Source organism: Arvicola amphibius, chromosome 1 (assembly GCF_903992535.2).
Source record: "Arvicola amphibius chromosome 1, mArvAmp1.2, whole genome shotgun sequence".
In the NCBI taxonomy this organism is placed as follows: domain Eukaryota; kingdom Metazoa; phylum Chordata; class Mammalia; order Rodentia; family Cricetidae; genus Arvicola; species Arvicola amphibius.
Window position 1 is genome coordinate 48,278,460 of NC_052047.1, and position 16,846 is coordinate 48,295,305.

General features: G+C 46.9%; 1 protein-coding gene across 2 annotated transcripts in view; it reads left to right on the top strand.

Annotated features, from left to right (window-relative positions):
- The first annotated feature begins 269 nt into the window (after positions 1-269).
- Positions 270-16,846, top strand: part of Lgi2 (leucine rich repeat LGI family member 2) — a 29,321-nt gene continuing 12,744 nt past the window's right edge. The window contains exons 1-6 of one of the 2 annotated variants that reach the window (XM_038311617.1): positions 270-457; positions 2,323-2,394; positions 4,216-4,287; positions 6,113-6,184; positions 11,265-11,336; positions 12,010-12,179. In XM_038311617.1, coding sequence (XP_038167545.1) covers positions 270-457; positions 2,323-2,394; positions 4,216-4,287; positions 6,113-6,184; positions 11,265-11,336; positions 12,010-12,179 — 646 coding nt within the window. The remainder of the gene's footprint in view (positions 458-2,322; positions 2,395-4,215; positions 4,288-6,112; positions 6,185-11,264; positions 11,337-12,009; positions 12,180-16,846) is intronic. The other variant, XM_038311605.1, reaches the window with a different exon arrangement.

The following is a 16,846-nucleotide window of genomic DNA, read 5'->3' on the forward strand; positions in this document are numbered from 1 at the left end:
GATGTCAGGCCAGCGCGGGTGAGGCGGGTGCGGCTGCCGCCCAGCAGCCCGGGCGCGGGTGGGGGGGCGCCGAGTGGGGGTGGCGGCCAGCATGCTGCTCGGCTGCGGCTCGGCCTCCCACACCCGCGGCGCCCGCGTCCTCGCCAGCAGCGCCGGCGGCCGACTGGGAAGCGGCACCCGCGTCTGCAGCGGCGCCGGGTCCGAGCGCGCTGCGCGGGGCGGTGGCGGCAGCAGGGGTCCGGGCCCGGGCGGGAACCGGGGGTCCCGGCATGGCGCTGCGGAGAGGCGGCGGGGCGCTGGGGCTGCTGCTGCTGAGCGCCGCGTGCCTCATCCCGCCGAGCGCGCAGGTGAGGCGGTTGGCGCGCTGCCCCGCCACTTGCAGCTGTACCAAGGAGTCCATCATCTGCGTGGGTTCCTCCTGGGTGCCCAGGATCGTGCCTGGCGACATCAGCTCCCTGTGAGTGGGACCCCTCCACCCCCGCCCCGCCCTGCCCTGTGCCGGCCGCCACCACGGAGTTGCGGCTGGTGCTGGGGCAGCGCCACCTGACCCTGCTCCCTAATTCCTTTCTTTGCGTTTGGGTTGGGGGCGCACTACGGGACGTGGGTGGAGTCTGTGCCGCGGGGAGGCTAGGGGGACTCAGAACCACAGAGTGCGGGAATCCAGATAGGTCCGCGTGACAGTTTCTCATTGTGGCCCGTAGCCACCTGCATCAGATCTACCTGGGGGAGCTGATGTTACTGCAGACCCAGGACCCACAGTGGGGTTGGGTCTTTGCACCAGAGTTCACAGCCTGTATTTCGCGCCCCGGGATGATTGTTGGGGGTGCCTTAAAGTTTTGAGTGGTTCTGTTGTGCTGCTGGGTGGGTGTGTGCGTGACTGTAGGGTAGCTGAATGTGCCCGGATTTAGCGGACTAACTAGGAATGGGTGAGGCCTCATGGCAGCCACCCTCAGATGTACTGTGAGTTTGGCCCCCTCCGGACCTCTCCACACTGCAGACTGGGAAGAGGCTGGCGTGGGCAAGGAGGGGTGCTCCACGTGGCTTTAAAGACGGGGGACCCAGAGGGCTTCCAAGTACCTTGAGATAATGAGGCGTCCAGCTGAACCTCTAGGGTAGGAAGCCACCCGACTTCTTGCCTTGAGTTCAAGAGGGCCTCTCTTTTTTCCACCTTTCTCCACAGAGGGTTATATTACCAGCAGTTATATGACAGAACTAATCAGAAGGGGTCCTCTGTCCACTTGCTAAGTGCCTTCAACTAGGTCTCACACAGTCACACTGGCAAAATGTCGCTATGGAAGGGACCTTAAGGTTTTACCGTTATTGCTGGGACATGTCCTGTTAGGACAGTCCATTGTTCCAGGGTAAGGTGCTGGGGGCACCCTCCCCGCCCCCACGCCCAGTTGTAGAGGAGGGAATCCTGAGGGTGAGGGAGTCCTGGGGATAACATTGCTTGTGCTTTTTCCTGCGTGTCATCATTCCTGTGCCTTGTCTCCAAAGCAAAACAGCATCACGGGCCAGGGATGGAAAGGTCCTGGATCCTGTTTACATTTGTAAGAAGTTGGGAGAGTAAGTTGTGGGGAACAGCAGGCTTGTTTGACTCATACTATTGATAGATTAGATCACATGGGGGAATCTAGCATTTCTCTCGTTAATCCTTTGGGATATGATCAAAGCAGAAGAGTTCTGCATGTTAACTCCAATAGCATATGGAAGCCCTGCTGTGGCCAGAAAGGGCAGGAGACCCTGAGGCTGAAGCAACCAGGCTTCTTCCTGGAGTTGACCATTTATCTGGCAGATGGTGTTGCCTCTTCCTTCATGGGCAAGTTCAGGTGTCTCTGAGTCCCCCCCCCCCCTCGAGGCTTTCACAGTGCATTTAATCAGAAGTGCTCTGAGTGTCTTCCCAGGAGGTGTGCTTCCGAAGGGAATGCTTAATCCTACCCCGGAGTTCTGTGGGCCAACATTAACTTTGTGTCTGCACAAACAGAATCTTGGGCAAAGGTGAAGAAATTACCCACCTCCAGCAGGGGCCTCCTGGAGTGAAATGAAGGAAGCTAGGGGATTATGTTGAGCTGACAGTGTCTGTGCAAGGAGCCAGACCCAGGATTCCGTTAGCCCGAGGAGTCTCTCTATTGATCAAGTGCACTGGAGGCAGCTTGCCTCTCCTCAGCTTGTTTCCTGGGGAGACGATGGCCAAACACATGTAGCTTCACCCTGGGGAGGAATAGGGTGAAGCTCAGGGGGAGGATGAGGCCAACTGCAAACTTGGGTTGGCATTTCCTGAAAGCAACCTGGGCATCCCTCTGCCCCTCTCTTGCCCTGTAGGAGCCTAGTCAATGGAACCTTTTTGGAAATCAAGGACCGGATGTTTTCCCATCTGCCTTCCCTTCAGCTGCTGTGAGTATGGGACATGGGTGGCCCTTGAAGGGTGGTCTTGGCCTCCTTGGTGTGGGTCTTCCTGTAATAAAACAGCTAGAGTCTCCCCTGCCGACTCTTAGCTTTAGCTTGTCCCATGGTGTCCACGTTGAACCACTGTCCTGTTCCGCTTTCTCACCTGACTTTCCACCAACTTCTCCGGGCTTTGTGGTACATCCCACTCACAGATCAGGCAGTTGGGGGTGGCTGCATTGGCCATAACCAGAGTTTCACCTCAATGAATAGTTCCCCCAAACATCTCACCTCTAAAGAAATGTATCTTTAAAAATTTGCATATTACTCTTCGAAGAGCACTTCGAGTTTGTCTCACATACCTGCAGGCAGGCAGCATACTGGGCATTGTAGGTGCTCATGCTTTTACCTCACTGGCATGGCATCACTTTGGGAAGGTACTTTGGTTTTCCCATCTGAGAGATAAAGAAATTGAAGCTCAGAACATGCAAATTGCCTTGATCTATGGAGTGAGGATCCAAACACAAAGCCCAAAGCTACATTTGCCCCGGTTCCTCTCAGTGAACCATGCCCCAGTCACCATGATGAGTGTCTGCATCATGAGGACCCTGAAACCCAAGTCAGTTCATGTTTGACAATGACAATCAGTGTCCCAAAGTCACTTTTGAATGTAATTCCCTAGGCTGGGGTATGTGTATGGAGGCTATGTAGCTCAGTGGTAGAGCGTTTGTCTACCATACAGGAATCCCTGGGTTCCATCCTTAGCATCACATAAACATGACAGAAAGTCAGCAGGCAGTTGTGAGTACATGACACAGATTCTCACATATTTCTTGGACTCAATGAGACTGTAACTACAGCAGGCAATGCGCTATAGAAAAAGACAGAGGCGCAAATCACGACCCATCCTCGGTAAATTGCCATTGATAGTTCTCTTCTTGGAACGTTTTACCCCTACTATAACATTAAACTCAACACTTAAAATCTCAGTTCATATGCCAACAAGGTGACTCCATAGGCAAAGGTGTCTGCCACCAAGCCCAATGACCTGAGTTTGATCCCTGGGTCCTGTATGGTGGAGGGAAAGAAGCGGCTCCTCAGATTATCCTCTGACCTTACATATGTGTTGTGGCATATTTGTGCCCACAGACATGTCGTACACCTATACAGTAAATAAATACATAAACAAAACACAACTTTAACTCTCAATTCTTTTGGAATAGAAGTATAGCCTAACTATTATTTGACTAAATAAACTTTGGTGTTTCTATAAATATTTATAACAAGTATTTACCTGGCTACTCAAATAGAAAACTACATAGTGATAATCTTCTAGAGGTTTCTTAACCTTTTAAAAATGATTATTTCTGTTGAGAATGTATAGCATGGTAGAATGGGTTTTTGCTTTTTTGTCCCCACTGTGTGACTTTGGTCAACCCTCTTATCTTCTTTGGGCTCAAATATCTCTAGAATATAGTTGGATTAGATCCTCATACGTCTGTGATTCCATGGTTTCTTTGGCATCATGAAGCATTCATTGGCCATTCAGTTGTGCCTAGCAGAAAACTGCTTTTGAATAATGGCCACCAGTTCATATTTTCCAAGATGGGGGCAGAGAGGCTGTATTGGAGATAGCAGAAAATTCAGCAAGCAAGAGATCCCTTTCTCACTGTCCCCATCACAGTGGTGAGGACAGCTGGGAACCTAACGGGTTGTCCTTAGGCTGAGAAGAGCCTTCATTTGCCCACGGATCAGCACTTAAGAAAAATGGCTTCGCCACATGACTTGCCCTTTCTGTCTCTAGTCTACTAAAGCCTGTCTTGTTTTCAGATTGCTGAATTCTAACTCATTCACGGTGATCCGCGATGATGCCTTTGCTGGCCTCTTTCATCTCGAATACCTGTAAGTGTTGCTGAGAGTTTGGTGCCTCCAAGGGCTTTCTGAGTTGTGTCCTGTGGAGGGGATGGGGTGCAGAAAGCGCCATTCTCTGTGACTGAGGCACTGGCCTGTGAGTTGATTTTCTTCCCAGCATGGGGGCAGGAGGAGGCTGGGGGACAAAGCTCAGGAGGGAGGCGCTGGCTCATTCATTCTCAGCTGACATTTAATTTGTCATGTAGTAAGTACGGCTGGAAATTGTGTTGGATATTTTTACCTCCATAACTAGGCATGGATTTGCTGATGGGCCAGAAATAGAGCTGGATGGTTCTCAGGGCTACTTATTTTTAAACAAAGTTTCCCTATTTGAGGGTAAACTGCCTGGTTTGTATCCAGCTGTCCCATATCCCGTTCGTTCTATCTCCTGTGAGTTCTGATGAGGGTCTGATTAGATTTTCTTTTCCTTTACCTAAAAATGAAACCCAAACCAAAGTATAAACAACAGGAGAACAGGAGAGGGGGTTATTCCCCACCCCCCCATCAGACGCACTGCTTCCCCTTCTAGCAGCGAACTTAGCTGTGGTTCTTATTTCAGCCTTTGTCACTACGAGTCTTTCTCTTTCCCCTTAAGTTGTCCCAGCCTTGTGTTGGGTGAGTCTGTAATAATGCTAATCCTGCTATCAGCTGGGATTTCCTTGCTTAGCATTCAAAGGATTTGCAAAGCCTGCTGTCTTATCTGAGGTGAACAGGTAGATGTTGGCATTCTAGACACATCCTAGGTAGAAAGAGCTCTCTGCTGATGTGATGTCTCAGGGAATGAGGTCTCCCCAGGAATTCTTTCTCTGGAGAACCTGCTCATAATCCGGTATTTTGGCATGTATTTGATGTGGAAAGAGTGTCACAGCTGAAGGGTTGAAGCCACCGGGGTCTGCCAAAAATCCATGGATAGCTGCGGGGTACCAGGGAATTTCTCTGGTGGGGAGTTCATGTGCCACCCAGGGCATCAGGGAGAAAGTTAGCTTCTCGGGTATGCTAAAGTCTAGTGCTGAACAGAGATCAGAGTTTTTAAAAACAGGCATCGCAGAGTCTCTGTGGGAGAACTAACTTGTCAGTTATGTCGCAGACGTGGCAAAGCCTCACCCTTGGCCCATCTCATCAAAGACCTGCTGGCCCCCGGGAACAGTCACAGTGTATTCCTGTCTTATCCCGAGTGCCATTGTCCCGTGCAAGCCCTGTACCATCTCAGCTCAAAGAAAGGCAGTGCGGCTCCCTGTACTGTCCTTTCTGCTTTCTAGCATCGTTCAGGGCTCGGGACCATCCCTGCCTTGTCACCGTTTGCCTAGGGATGAGGTTGTGCAGGACAGGATAAACTCAAGCTTGCTAGAAGCCATGCATAATGGAACTCTTCCTGGCGAAAGAGATGTAAAACAATGGGCTCCCCTCTAGGGACTATGGTATTAGCAAAAGTATATGGTTAGCCGGGCACAGGGCAATGTAAAAGGAGCGGGGAAAGTGCCTGGAAGCTTTCCAGTGTCACAGAGATGGGAGAATTTCTGGCCTCTGTGCAGGTACATTCTTCTTCCTTCCTCAAACCCAAGATGCTGTCACCCATGTTGCCAGCTCTGAATTTGGAGACATCTATGCTGATCTGGAAGGAGCAGAGAAGCTGGCATGCATGTGTTCTTGTTCACACGCCTGGCTCCCTCATGGAGTTTAGCACAGCTTGCTACTAACTTGGGAGTTTCGATACTTCATGAGTGCTTTCTGATTTCACTGCCAAAGCACAATAGGTCATCTGTTAGCGATATTAAGGAGAGGGAATTTGGTTATATTATGTTGTTTCTCTCCTTAGGTTCATTGAAGGGAACAAAATAGAAACCATTTCAAGAAATGCCTTTCGGGGCCTCCGTGACCTGACTCACCTGTAAGTTCTCTGAGCTCTGTGCTTGGGATATGACTCAGTCTGTAAAATGCTGGCCATGCAAACATGAGGCCCATGGTTTGGTCCCCCAAGCCCATGTAAAAAGGCAGACATTAAGGCAGACATACTTGTTACCTCAGTGCTGGAGAAACAGAGGTAGGAGGATCCCTGGAGCTTGCTGCCCAGCCAGCCTCTCCTAAGCAGTGAACCCCAGGTCCTAGCGAGAAACTTTGTCTCAAAAAATAGGGTGGATGGCTCCTGTGGTCACATGTGCACACGTGTACTCACATGTGTGCAAACGCGGATACACAAACACACACACATGCACACATGCAGTATTGGTTTCCCTTGATGTTTCCATATTTACATATCTCTCAAAGGAAACTCATTTCCGGATCACCCAAGCGGTTCCTATGCTGTCAGACAACACTTCCTGTGATGACCAACTGCATATTGGTCTCTGCCATCCTATGTCACCATGGGGACCCATGTGACTCCATGTGAAGTGAGAACCCCTCAGTGCTGTGAGGGCCTTGTGATCATGGAGGAAGTTGGATAGAAGCATGGTTCTTATACTCACTTGGTGCCAGGTGCCAGGTACCCAGAGATCTTCTCTGTGTTATATGATCTGCAGAACTGGGAGCTGAGACTTAGGAGACTCAGCGAAGGACATCAGGTAGAGGGTAAAGTGGCATAGAGACATCAAGTGTCCTCCCATTAGGATGAAAGTTGCTTTTTCTGTTACATTAGGTTAATGTGTAGTTTCAGCTAAGATCTCTGATTCCTTACTGGCTTGCCAGAGACCAAAGTGGGAAAAAGAATTGATCCGAATTGATCTGCATATTGGAATGAAACAAGCACACACATTTAGAAAAGTGAATAAGATTGGAAAAAAAGAAATGTCTATGTTGTGAAAATGCAAAACCGGACGTTGTCATGGGAGGAGTCATCTAGTAGCCGAGACTTGGGCTCCATTTGCGTAGTAGAGAATTTTTGTCTGAGGAAGATGATGGGTCCTATATCCATAGTCATCCCGCCTATGATTAGAGAGCTGAGGAAACTGGAGGGCGCTGACTCTGGCTGCTGGGCAGGGATGGCGGCACCTTTGAGTGTCACCCTGACCACACTGTAGACACATGGCCACTTAAGAGTTTTCTCATTAAGCCATAATGATCCTGGTGAAGGCATCTGCCAGTGGGCACAGTGAACCTGGGTTCTGGGGCCACCAAGCAGAAGCCCTAGCTGAGCTGAGGGCTGGAGAGGTAGGGGAGAGGGAGCAGCCAGGGGAGATTGAAGCTTACTTGTCAGCACAGTGCATGGAGGAGGATGTGTGTCCTGCTGTGTTCTAGGGTTTCTGTCTTTCTATGGAAGCGAAGGCGTCTCTCAGAGTCAAGCTGTAGGCCAGAGCCCTTACTGCTCATGGACTGAGGTTTCAGGCTTGGGTTTAAGACTCTAGGTCATCACTTAGTGATATTACCTGGCTTTTCTGACCCTTAGTTTCCTCATTCTCGAGATAATGATGATTATACTGACTGTAGATGGCTGATGTACATAATAGGTTTATGATGTTTGCCTGTAAAAACAGAAGCCCATTCCCCTCAGTAAATGCCAAGAATATGACTGGCATCATCATATCATCATCATCCTCACCATCACCATCATTACCACCATCATCATCCTCACCATCCTCACCATCCTCACCACCATCATCATCACCATCATCATCAACCTCACCATCATCATCCTCACCATCCTCACCATCCTCACCACCATCATCATCATCCTCACCATCACCATCATTACCACCATCATCATCCTCACCATCCTCACCATCCTCACCACCATCATCACCATCATCATCATCATTATCCTCATCATCCTCACCATAACCATCACCATCCCCATAACCATCACCATCACCATCATTACCACCATCATCATCCTCACCATCCTCACCATCCTCACCACCATCCTCACCATCATCATCATCATTATCCTCATCATCCTCACCATAACCATCACCATCACCATAACCATCACCATCACCATCATTACCACCATCATCATCCTCACCATCCTCACCACCACCATCACCATCATCACCATCATCCTCACCATCCTCACCATCCTCACCATCCTCACCACCATCATCATCATCCTCACCATCACCACCATCATCATCCTCACCATCCTCACCATCCTCACCACCATCATCACCATCATCATCATCCTCACCATCACCATCATCATTATCCTCATCATCCTCACCATAACCATCACCATCACCATAACCATTACCATAACCATCACCATCACCATCACCATCACCGTAACCATCACCATCACCATCATTACCACCATCATCATCCTCACCATCCTCACCATCCTCACCACCATCCTCACCATCACCATCCTCCTCCTCCTCACCATCCTCACCATCATCATCATCATTATCCTCATCATCCTCACCATAACCACCACCATCACCATAACCATCACCATCACCATAACCATCACCATCACTACCATCATCACCATCATCATCATCATCATCATCATCATCATTTTCCTCTTCCTCCTCAATGACAATACCAATCCCATCCTTCCAGTCCAAAAAAATCTTGGCTTTCTCTCTGGATTGATAAATTTTCTTGGCCAGTTGAGTATCCAGACAGAGACTGCCGAAAGGATACATATGGCTGTCTGGTGAGGAATAGCTGGGGCAGATAAATGAGGGCCCCAAAAGTTGGGAAGGACGGCCATTGATATTAGGCAGAGGCTACAGGCAGAGCTCACACATTGCTTATAGAGGGAAGTCCCCTTTAAACATCGCACACAGAGAAAGCCTCAGCTCCAAAATTCACTCACTTCCTTAGGGAAGTCACTGCCCCAAGTCTTCTCATTTAAACGAGATGTCTGCTGTTGGCCTTTTGTGAACTTTCCCAACACTTGAATACTCGCGTTCGTATTAAAACACGAGCCGGGTTCCAAAGCATAGAGGGAGCAGTGCCAATCTGTAACTAAAATCTAGGACATTTGTTTTCCAGCAGTCTTATAGAACCCAGGGGACGGGAAGCTATTAAATAGTTTGAGAAATGAAGTAAGTGCTATGTGTTCGTAGACTAAATGAAACTGAACAGAAGATGTTAATGTTAACCACTCAGCATGGGCAGGGTAGGATATAGAGCTGACTTCTGAAACCTAAATTGCAAGCTTTGAACAATTGCTAAATATTCTTGTTTGTTTTCTTGCTTGCTTTGGTCATGCCGTTTCTAATTATATTATTACCATTTCAATGCGATAGCTTCCAGGTAACCACAGTTTTAGCTGAATAATCAACTGATATTTAGATAAAGTGGTTTTTTTGACTCTGCTTTCCAAATCAAACCAAACACCCCCCCCCTTTTTTAAGTTTCCAAAAGTTACCCCGGTGTATGTTCAGTGTGATTACATAATCAGCTTATTTCCCAACACATCAAAAACTGTGCAAGTACCTCATTAAGAAAAGCAAGGTAAAACAGCACATGAAATGGCATTCTAATCCATTTATGGCTGCCTGAGTGGGAAGAGGAATAATTAGGAACCGTTGTCCTCCCATTCTCAGTCGGTATTTGAAGGAAGAATATTTGGAGTAAAAAGGAGCTTAAACTTTCTACTATGCCCAGCTGACTGGAAGAAGAAGTGCTTATTTATTTACCAATTGTTCCGGGATGGGCCATGACCGTGCTATGACCAGGAATGACTCACTTCATACCTGTTTTATAAACTGCCTGCATGTTTATTGTTTAAACGTGTTGCCGATTATACTCATGAGTAGAAGAAAACTCTAGAAGAAGGTATCCATTTCTCTACCAATTTGCATTCGTGTGTGGTATCTGGGGAAAGCACAGACTTGATGTACATTGTTTCCACACTCAACATCTTCCTGCAAGGACACTGTACTGTGGGCATCCATCCTGGGCTGACTGGCAGCAGGGTACTATAGAATCCTGAATCAACAGGAGCTGGTTCTCTTCCTAAGAGTTACTGTAGCTGGGAGTGGGTGTGGGCTGGCGGCTCAGTAACCTCTTTAACACTAAGAAGGAACAGGGAATTGGTTTCTCATCAGCCTTGGTTGATGAGAAGATGAAGCTGAGCACAGCCAGTTATTCACTAAACATGCCACTGCCCCAAGATCTTACGCTATTCTAGCGTGTCAGTGTGGAGTGTCTTCATGGAAAAGAGTGTTCGCTGTGTCCATGTGAGAGAAACACAGATGATCAAGTATGCGTTGATGACCGTAAGAGAACTTCTTAGGTAAAGCTCGTGCATCTTCCATTGTTAGTCTCCTACTGATGCTTCATTCGTTCATTTCCCATAGTAGCATATCCATCTTTACCAGCCAAGCTTTCCCAGCTTGCTGAGTTCAAGGCACTGTTCAGGGGGTGAGGGAAAACCATGGACAGACAGCAGCCTCTGTTGCTTTTGTGTCAGGAAGGTACCCAGTCAAGAAGCAAACAAATAATTAAAACCTAGTTTGCAAATGACCATTTTCCAATGGAGTCCAAGGAACCATGACAGAGTTATGGCTGGATTAGAGTAGTGGGTGTTGGACTCTCACCTAACGGGGGAGGTTCCTAGACTATGGAGAGGTCTCTATACCTTGAAATGAAACCTTGGCATTCCCCACCCCCTTTTATTTGACAGGATCTCACTATCTAGGACTGGCTGGCCTCAAGCTCACAGAGATCCACCTGCCTCTGCCTCCCAAGGGTTGGAATTAATGGTGTTTTGTTGCTCCATGAGGCCTAGAATCTTGGCTTTTATTCCATAAACCAGAGAAGCCTTCTGTAGTTTAATAGCTTTGCATAAAGAGCTTAATAAAGTGCTTATTCTCAAAATAAAAACCTTACATTGGAATGCAGTTGTCTTGGTGTAATGGAACTTGTATCTTTCTCTTGATGTTGATCAAAGCCATGGATTGCACCATGTTTTGATGCAGCGCCTCAGACCTCTCTATGAATCATTAGATGTCCTTAAAGGGACGTCAGAATGACTGGCAGGAAGGTGGTAACCACATTAAAATATGACTTTCTTTTTCTAGTTCTTTGGCCAACAACCACATCAAAGCACTTCCAAGGGACGTCTTTAGCGATCTAGATTCTCTGATTGAACTGTAAGTAATGCAGATTAAGTTTGTGGATACTGGTCACAGGCCCTAGTCAATTGTCTCTCAGATCCCTTTGCTCTTGACTAGGTAGTACTGTCACAGAGTAGTGCACACGGAGGAACAGCATATGTATTGCCTTGTGTTGAATTCAGCCATTAGATACTGTGCCCTGTGTCCGATGGTAAATTAGGCTTGCTGGATAGGTGGTCCCCGAGCAGTCTTTCCATCTGCTTTGCCTTCTCAAGTGTCACTAGAAGCCTCGTGACTGTAACACTTTGTACAGAGGCAGTTTAATAAGACCTGGAATGATCCAGTTTTGCTTATGAACACTGTCTTCCTATTACCTTCTGTTTTTGTCTATGGGAACCTATATTGGGATGTTCTCCCATCCCTTCCAACCTCCACCATTGCACTGAGACAATTTTAAGAGGCATGCTGTCTCGTCTTTGAGAACTGTCTGTATGCTGTTCCATTCAAATCACGGATCAAGGAATACTCAATAAAGATAACAATAAATACAAGAAATAAGATGCATGAAACACAGTTATTTTAAAGAAATTCTGCAATTGGATTGTTTTAGATGTATCAGGCTATGAAAACCCCCAGCGTTTCATGTTACTACCCAAGCACATCAAACGCGTCTGCTTCCCTGTGTGTGTATTTGTGCTTTGTATTCCAGAGATTTAAGGGGTAATAAATTTGAATGTGACTGCAAAGCCAAATGGTTGTATCTATGGCTGAAGATGACGAATTCCACTGTGTCTGATGTGCTGTGTATCGGTCCACCAGAGTACCAGGAGAAGAAGCTCAACGATGTGACCAGCTTTGACTATGAGTGCACCACCACAGGTAGGCAGAGCCTGTCTCCTCAGAGATGGACACGTAGAATAGTTCTTTCTTTTCCTTCTGGGCTGTCAACTGCATATGAAGGAAAGTGAATGGAGATATTTCTGATCGAAGTCATTGTAGAGAAATGAACCAGGGCTGGTAGACTGGCTTATTGAGTAAAGGTGCTTTGTACCAAGTTTGGTGGCCTGAGTTCACTGCCTGGGACCTATGTGCTTGAAAGAGAGAAGTGATTGCTACCAACTGTTTTCTGGCCTACACACACATATGCACACACACACAAACATACACATACACACATATGCAAAATAAATCATCAATTTGGTTAGAAAAATATCTCAACAGATAGGAAGGATTTTGTTAGCCACCCTGGCTCTAATCTTAATTTCTTTTTTTTTCTTCATCTCCCCCCTCCCCTTTGAGATGGGGTGTTGCTATGTAGCTCAGGCTGGCCTAATTCTTGTCTCATTGAGCAGGCTGGCCTTGAATTTGAAGCAGTTATTCTGCTTCAGCTTCCCAAAGGCTAGCTAGTACAGGTAATTTTTTTTTTCCGCCAAGCCTGTTTTAATTTTGATTCATTGCAAAATTCAAGTACTCCAATGTTATTTCTTCCCTCTAATTGTATGTGCATCTCCAAGCGTGTGTGCATGTTCATGTATGTGCATGCATGGGTGTGTGGATGCCAGAGGTGGAATTTGGATGCCGTTCCTCAGGATTGCTTTTTGAGGCAGTATCCTCTCATAGTCTGAAACTTGCTGATTCAGCCCGACTGGATAGCCAGTGAGCCGCATGGTCTAGCTGGCTCTGTCTCTCCAGCACTGAGCTTACAGTGTGCCTCACCATGTCCAGAGCTTTTTACATAGGTTCCGGGGAAGAAAACTTAAGTCTTCATAAGCAGAAACTACTTTTCTGACTGAGCTAGCCCCCCAGCTTGCCTGTCTGTCTGTCTTTCTTTGAAGATTGAAATACAGACTTAAGAATTTGATTTGCCTTTCATGGAAAAACAGCACAGAGAAGTCTGGATATTTTTACTGTAACTGGCTTCCCACCTCCCAGTAAGATAATACTTATTATAAGTTTAATACCAGATTCTTGTATCTATAAGTTATTTTCCATTTCAAGTAAGCTAAGTAGGGAAATTATAGCCTGTGGCAAAGTAGACTGTGTAAGCTGGCGAGTGGTTGCTAAAGGAAAACATTCATGTCGAGGGGAAGTGTAAAGGTAGATTTTGACTTTGTTTTTTTTTCAGAGCCCACCTCGGGGTTTCCATTTCCACATATTTTGAGGTTATGGAATAAAATTAAAATGCCGACTCCCTCCAGGTCCCCGCAGGTAAAGGGCAGGGGGTGCCTCCATTTGAAAGGCTCAAGCAGGCTTCCACGGCTTCTGAAGCCGGATTTTCAAGGCGAGAGGATCAATCCACAGTGTGCAGCCTGCTTCCTAGATGTTGGTGGGAATAAACCGCGAGGCTAGGAGTTGCTATCTACAATACCTGAAGGCATGTCAAGAGGAGCAGTGGGGAGGAGGGCTCAGAAAACAGCTAAAGAAACACTGAAGACGGGAACATCCCAAGAACAAAGTATCGTATTTAGAATAATCTACTGCTCCCTTCCCTTCCAAACAAGCCAAAACCCACCATGTAGAAATGAATGCCAGGTGTTCGTGTGCATGTGCACATGTGTGTCTGCAACTAGAGAAGCTCACAAGTTCTGCTCTTTTATGGGACACTGGAAATTTCAAGCAAGTAGCCTTTTCTTGCACCACAGAGCTGGGCTGTGTTCAGCTGTGTGATTGGCGGGTGCCCTTTACTCAGCCTGACCACTAAGAGGCTATTTATTGTGCTATCCGGGCAGTGCAATAAATCAGAGGTCATGGTCGGTGGCGTTTGTACAAAGAGGTGTCATTCAAGACCGTTTGGCATTAAGTGCTATACTATAGCTTTCTGAGGCTCTTCTTGGTTTTTCCTTCAGTTCTTTTCTGGAGAATTCTCTAAAACCCACAGTGAGATTCGCATTTCCCATCATTTTGTTCACACCTGGTCACAGTGTCCATATTGGAGAAGATGACACAGGCTTTTGTTGCTGCTCTGGGAACAGAGCATCATTTATACAAGAAAATAGGATTTCTGACCTCAGGGCCTTCAGGATGGTTCTTATTGTGTTCTGGGACTGAGAATTTTCATTGGGAAGGAGACTGCTTGGAACTGGAGCAGCCAGGACCTGAGCCCCAGAATCCCTGGGGACAATGTGCGTCCTCTCACACATTTGGGCCATCTCTTGGATTTATTTGTTTTTGCTAACAAGGATCCTACTCCTTGGCAAAGTCCACATAGAACTTTCAGGTAAGCAGTGACTGACTGTTCTGTTTCTGTTGCCTTGAGGCTCATGGACATACTAGCTGCACTCCAAGATTTTTCTTTTTCAGGGTGAGGATACAACAAGACGTCCTGTCCCCAGATGCTGCCCCTGCCACATAGGTGTGTGGTCAATAAAATGTGGGGGTATTGACATTCCTGTCTTCTGCTCTTCTCAAGTCCTGGCTTCTGAGGTTTAACCGGAGACCAGGGAAACTATGTGTGAGAGGGTGCCTGGAGGGTGGAGAGCCAGACTCACTAAGGGAGCTGGGGGGGGGGGGTCAATTTATGGCTTCCTTAGATCTGATTGCTCCCTGTTTGGCCGGAGAGAGGAAGGCCATTGCTACCATGCTGTTCCTCCACAGAGGGGAGTAATGAGCGTGTAGCCACCACCAGGCTGTCTCAGCTCTGCAGATTAATCACAATTCTTCCACATCCTCCCCTTCAAGGCTATTTTTAACTAGGCAGAGATTCCTGTTACCCACCGATGATCCCATGTTAGGGGGATAATTCACTAAATTCCTTAGAGGGAGTGAGTTTTGCATCCTAATTGTCCTGTTAGCCTCCCTTGTTCGGGCTGATGAAAATGCAAAGAGAAATAATGCATTAATGCACACTCTCTCTCCCCATAGGCTCCGCATCATGTATAATTTATTTTCTGCAAGTCCTATAAATAGCTATGTAAAAAAAATCCGTGGATTCCAGTGGGAGAAAGGCCGAAATTGTAAGAGACCCACTGACATCATAAACTTGATCTGATGTGAATGGAAGTCGCGGCTCTCAGGGCGGAACGCGCTATTAATCTTTTAACACTAGGAAATTGGTATCACTTCGATATCTGTGTCCTTTGAGGTCTTTCTACAATGTCCGCGCCTTTGGCTTTGTGGAAGTTGGGTTCAGATGTGGGTAGGAAAAGGTTATTTAAATTTGTCTAGTGCCTTTCTTCAGAATGTCTAGACACCTGTCTCAGTCCCTGTCCCTGAGCCTTCCTTCCTTTTCCTTTGATGCTGGCAGTAGGGCTGTCTTCTACGAAGGATTTGTCATTTACATGATTTACAGTCTGTGTCATGCCAGATAGGAAATATCATGAAACGATGAATTTAATTTGAAAAAAATGTAACAGGGCCACAGAAGCTTGATTTGTGTAAGTTCTGAATCCAGGTAGAACTATTTCAGACAAAACTGTCTTTTGATTTTTAATTGTGTGTATGCCTATGGATTTGGGCATACTCGGTGCCCACGGAGGCCTGAAGAGGGTGTGCTAGCTTTTGGACAGTTATGCTGGGAATTGAACTTGGGTTCTCTGCAAGAGCTGCAAGTCCACTTAAGCACTGAGCCATCTCTCCAGCCCCCAGTCTGGTAGATCTTTTCTGTTGCAGGATACCTCAGCTTTATTCTGCTGTAAAACACACATGTTCTGACTCAGAGGCTTACATTTCTGAGACTTGAGAGCACAGGTGGGAGAGAAATGGGAGCTAGCAGATAAGGGAGCTGGAATATCAGGGAGGGTTTAGAACCTGTAACCTCTAGAACCTGTAACCTCCATTGTAAACGGATCACGCTTTTGTTTCCCTGCCACTAATACCCAAATAATCACACAGAAACTGTATTAATTACAACACTGTTTGGCCAAGGGCTCAGGCGTATTCCTAGCTAACTCTTACATCTTAAATGAGCACATTTCTGTTAATCTATGTATCACCGCAAGACTGTGCTTACTGGTAATGTTCTGGCATCTTTCTCCTTTGGCAGCTATGTGGCATCTGCCTGACTCCACTTTCTTTCTCTCTGCATTCAGTTTAGTTTTCCCACAACCTATATTCTGCCCTGCCATAGATCCAGAGCAGCTTCTTTCTTAACCAGTGGTAATAAAACATCTTCATAGCATACAGAAGGGACTCCCACCCCATTCCATGAAAGAAGCAAAGCAGCCTAAAGCAGAGGATGAATGAAATTCTGCCGAAATGAGAAGAGCTATACTCTTTGATGGCTTAGAGCCCAAGGAAGGGATCCTGAAGGAGCTACCCCCTTCCTTCCCGTTCACCTGCCTTGAATATAAGCAGCCTTGAACACATGCTAGTTGCCTTCTGCACTGGCTTGGCAGTTATTTCTTGGTGGTGAGTGCTGTGGGAGGACCCTTTTGTACACTGTGAATGTATGTTGCTTTCATTGGTTCATAATAAAAGCTGATTTGGCCTATAGTCAGGCAGAATAAGGCTGGGAAGGAAAGCCAAACAGAGATACAGGGAGAAGGAGGGCAGAGTCGAGGGATGCAAGCCAGTCACCCAAGAAACAAAATGCCAGCAGACCAGTAAAA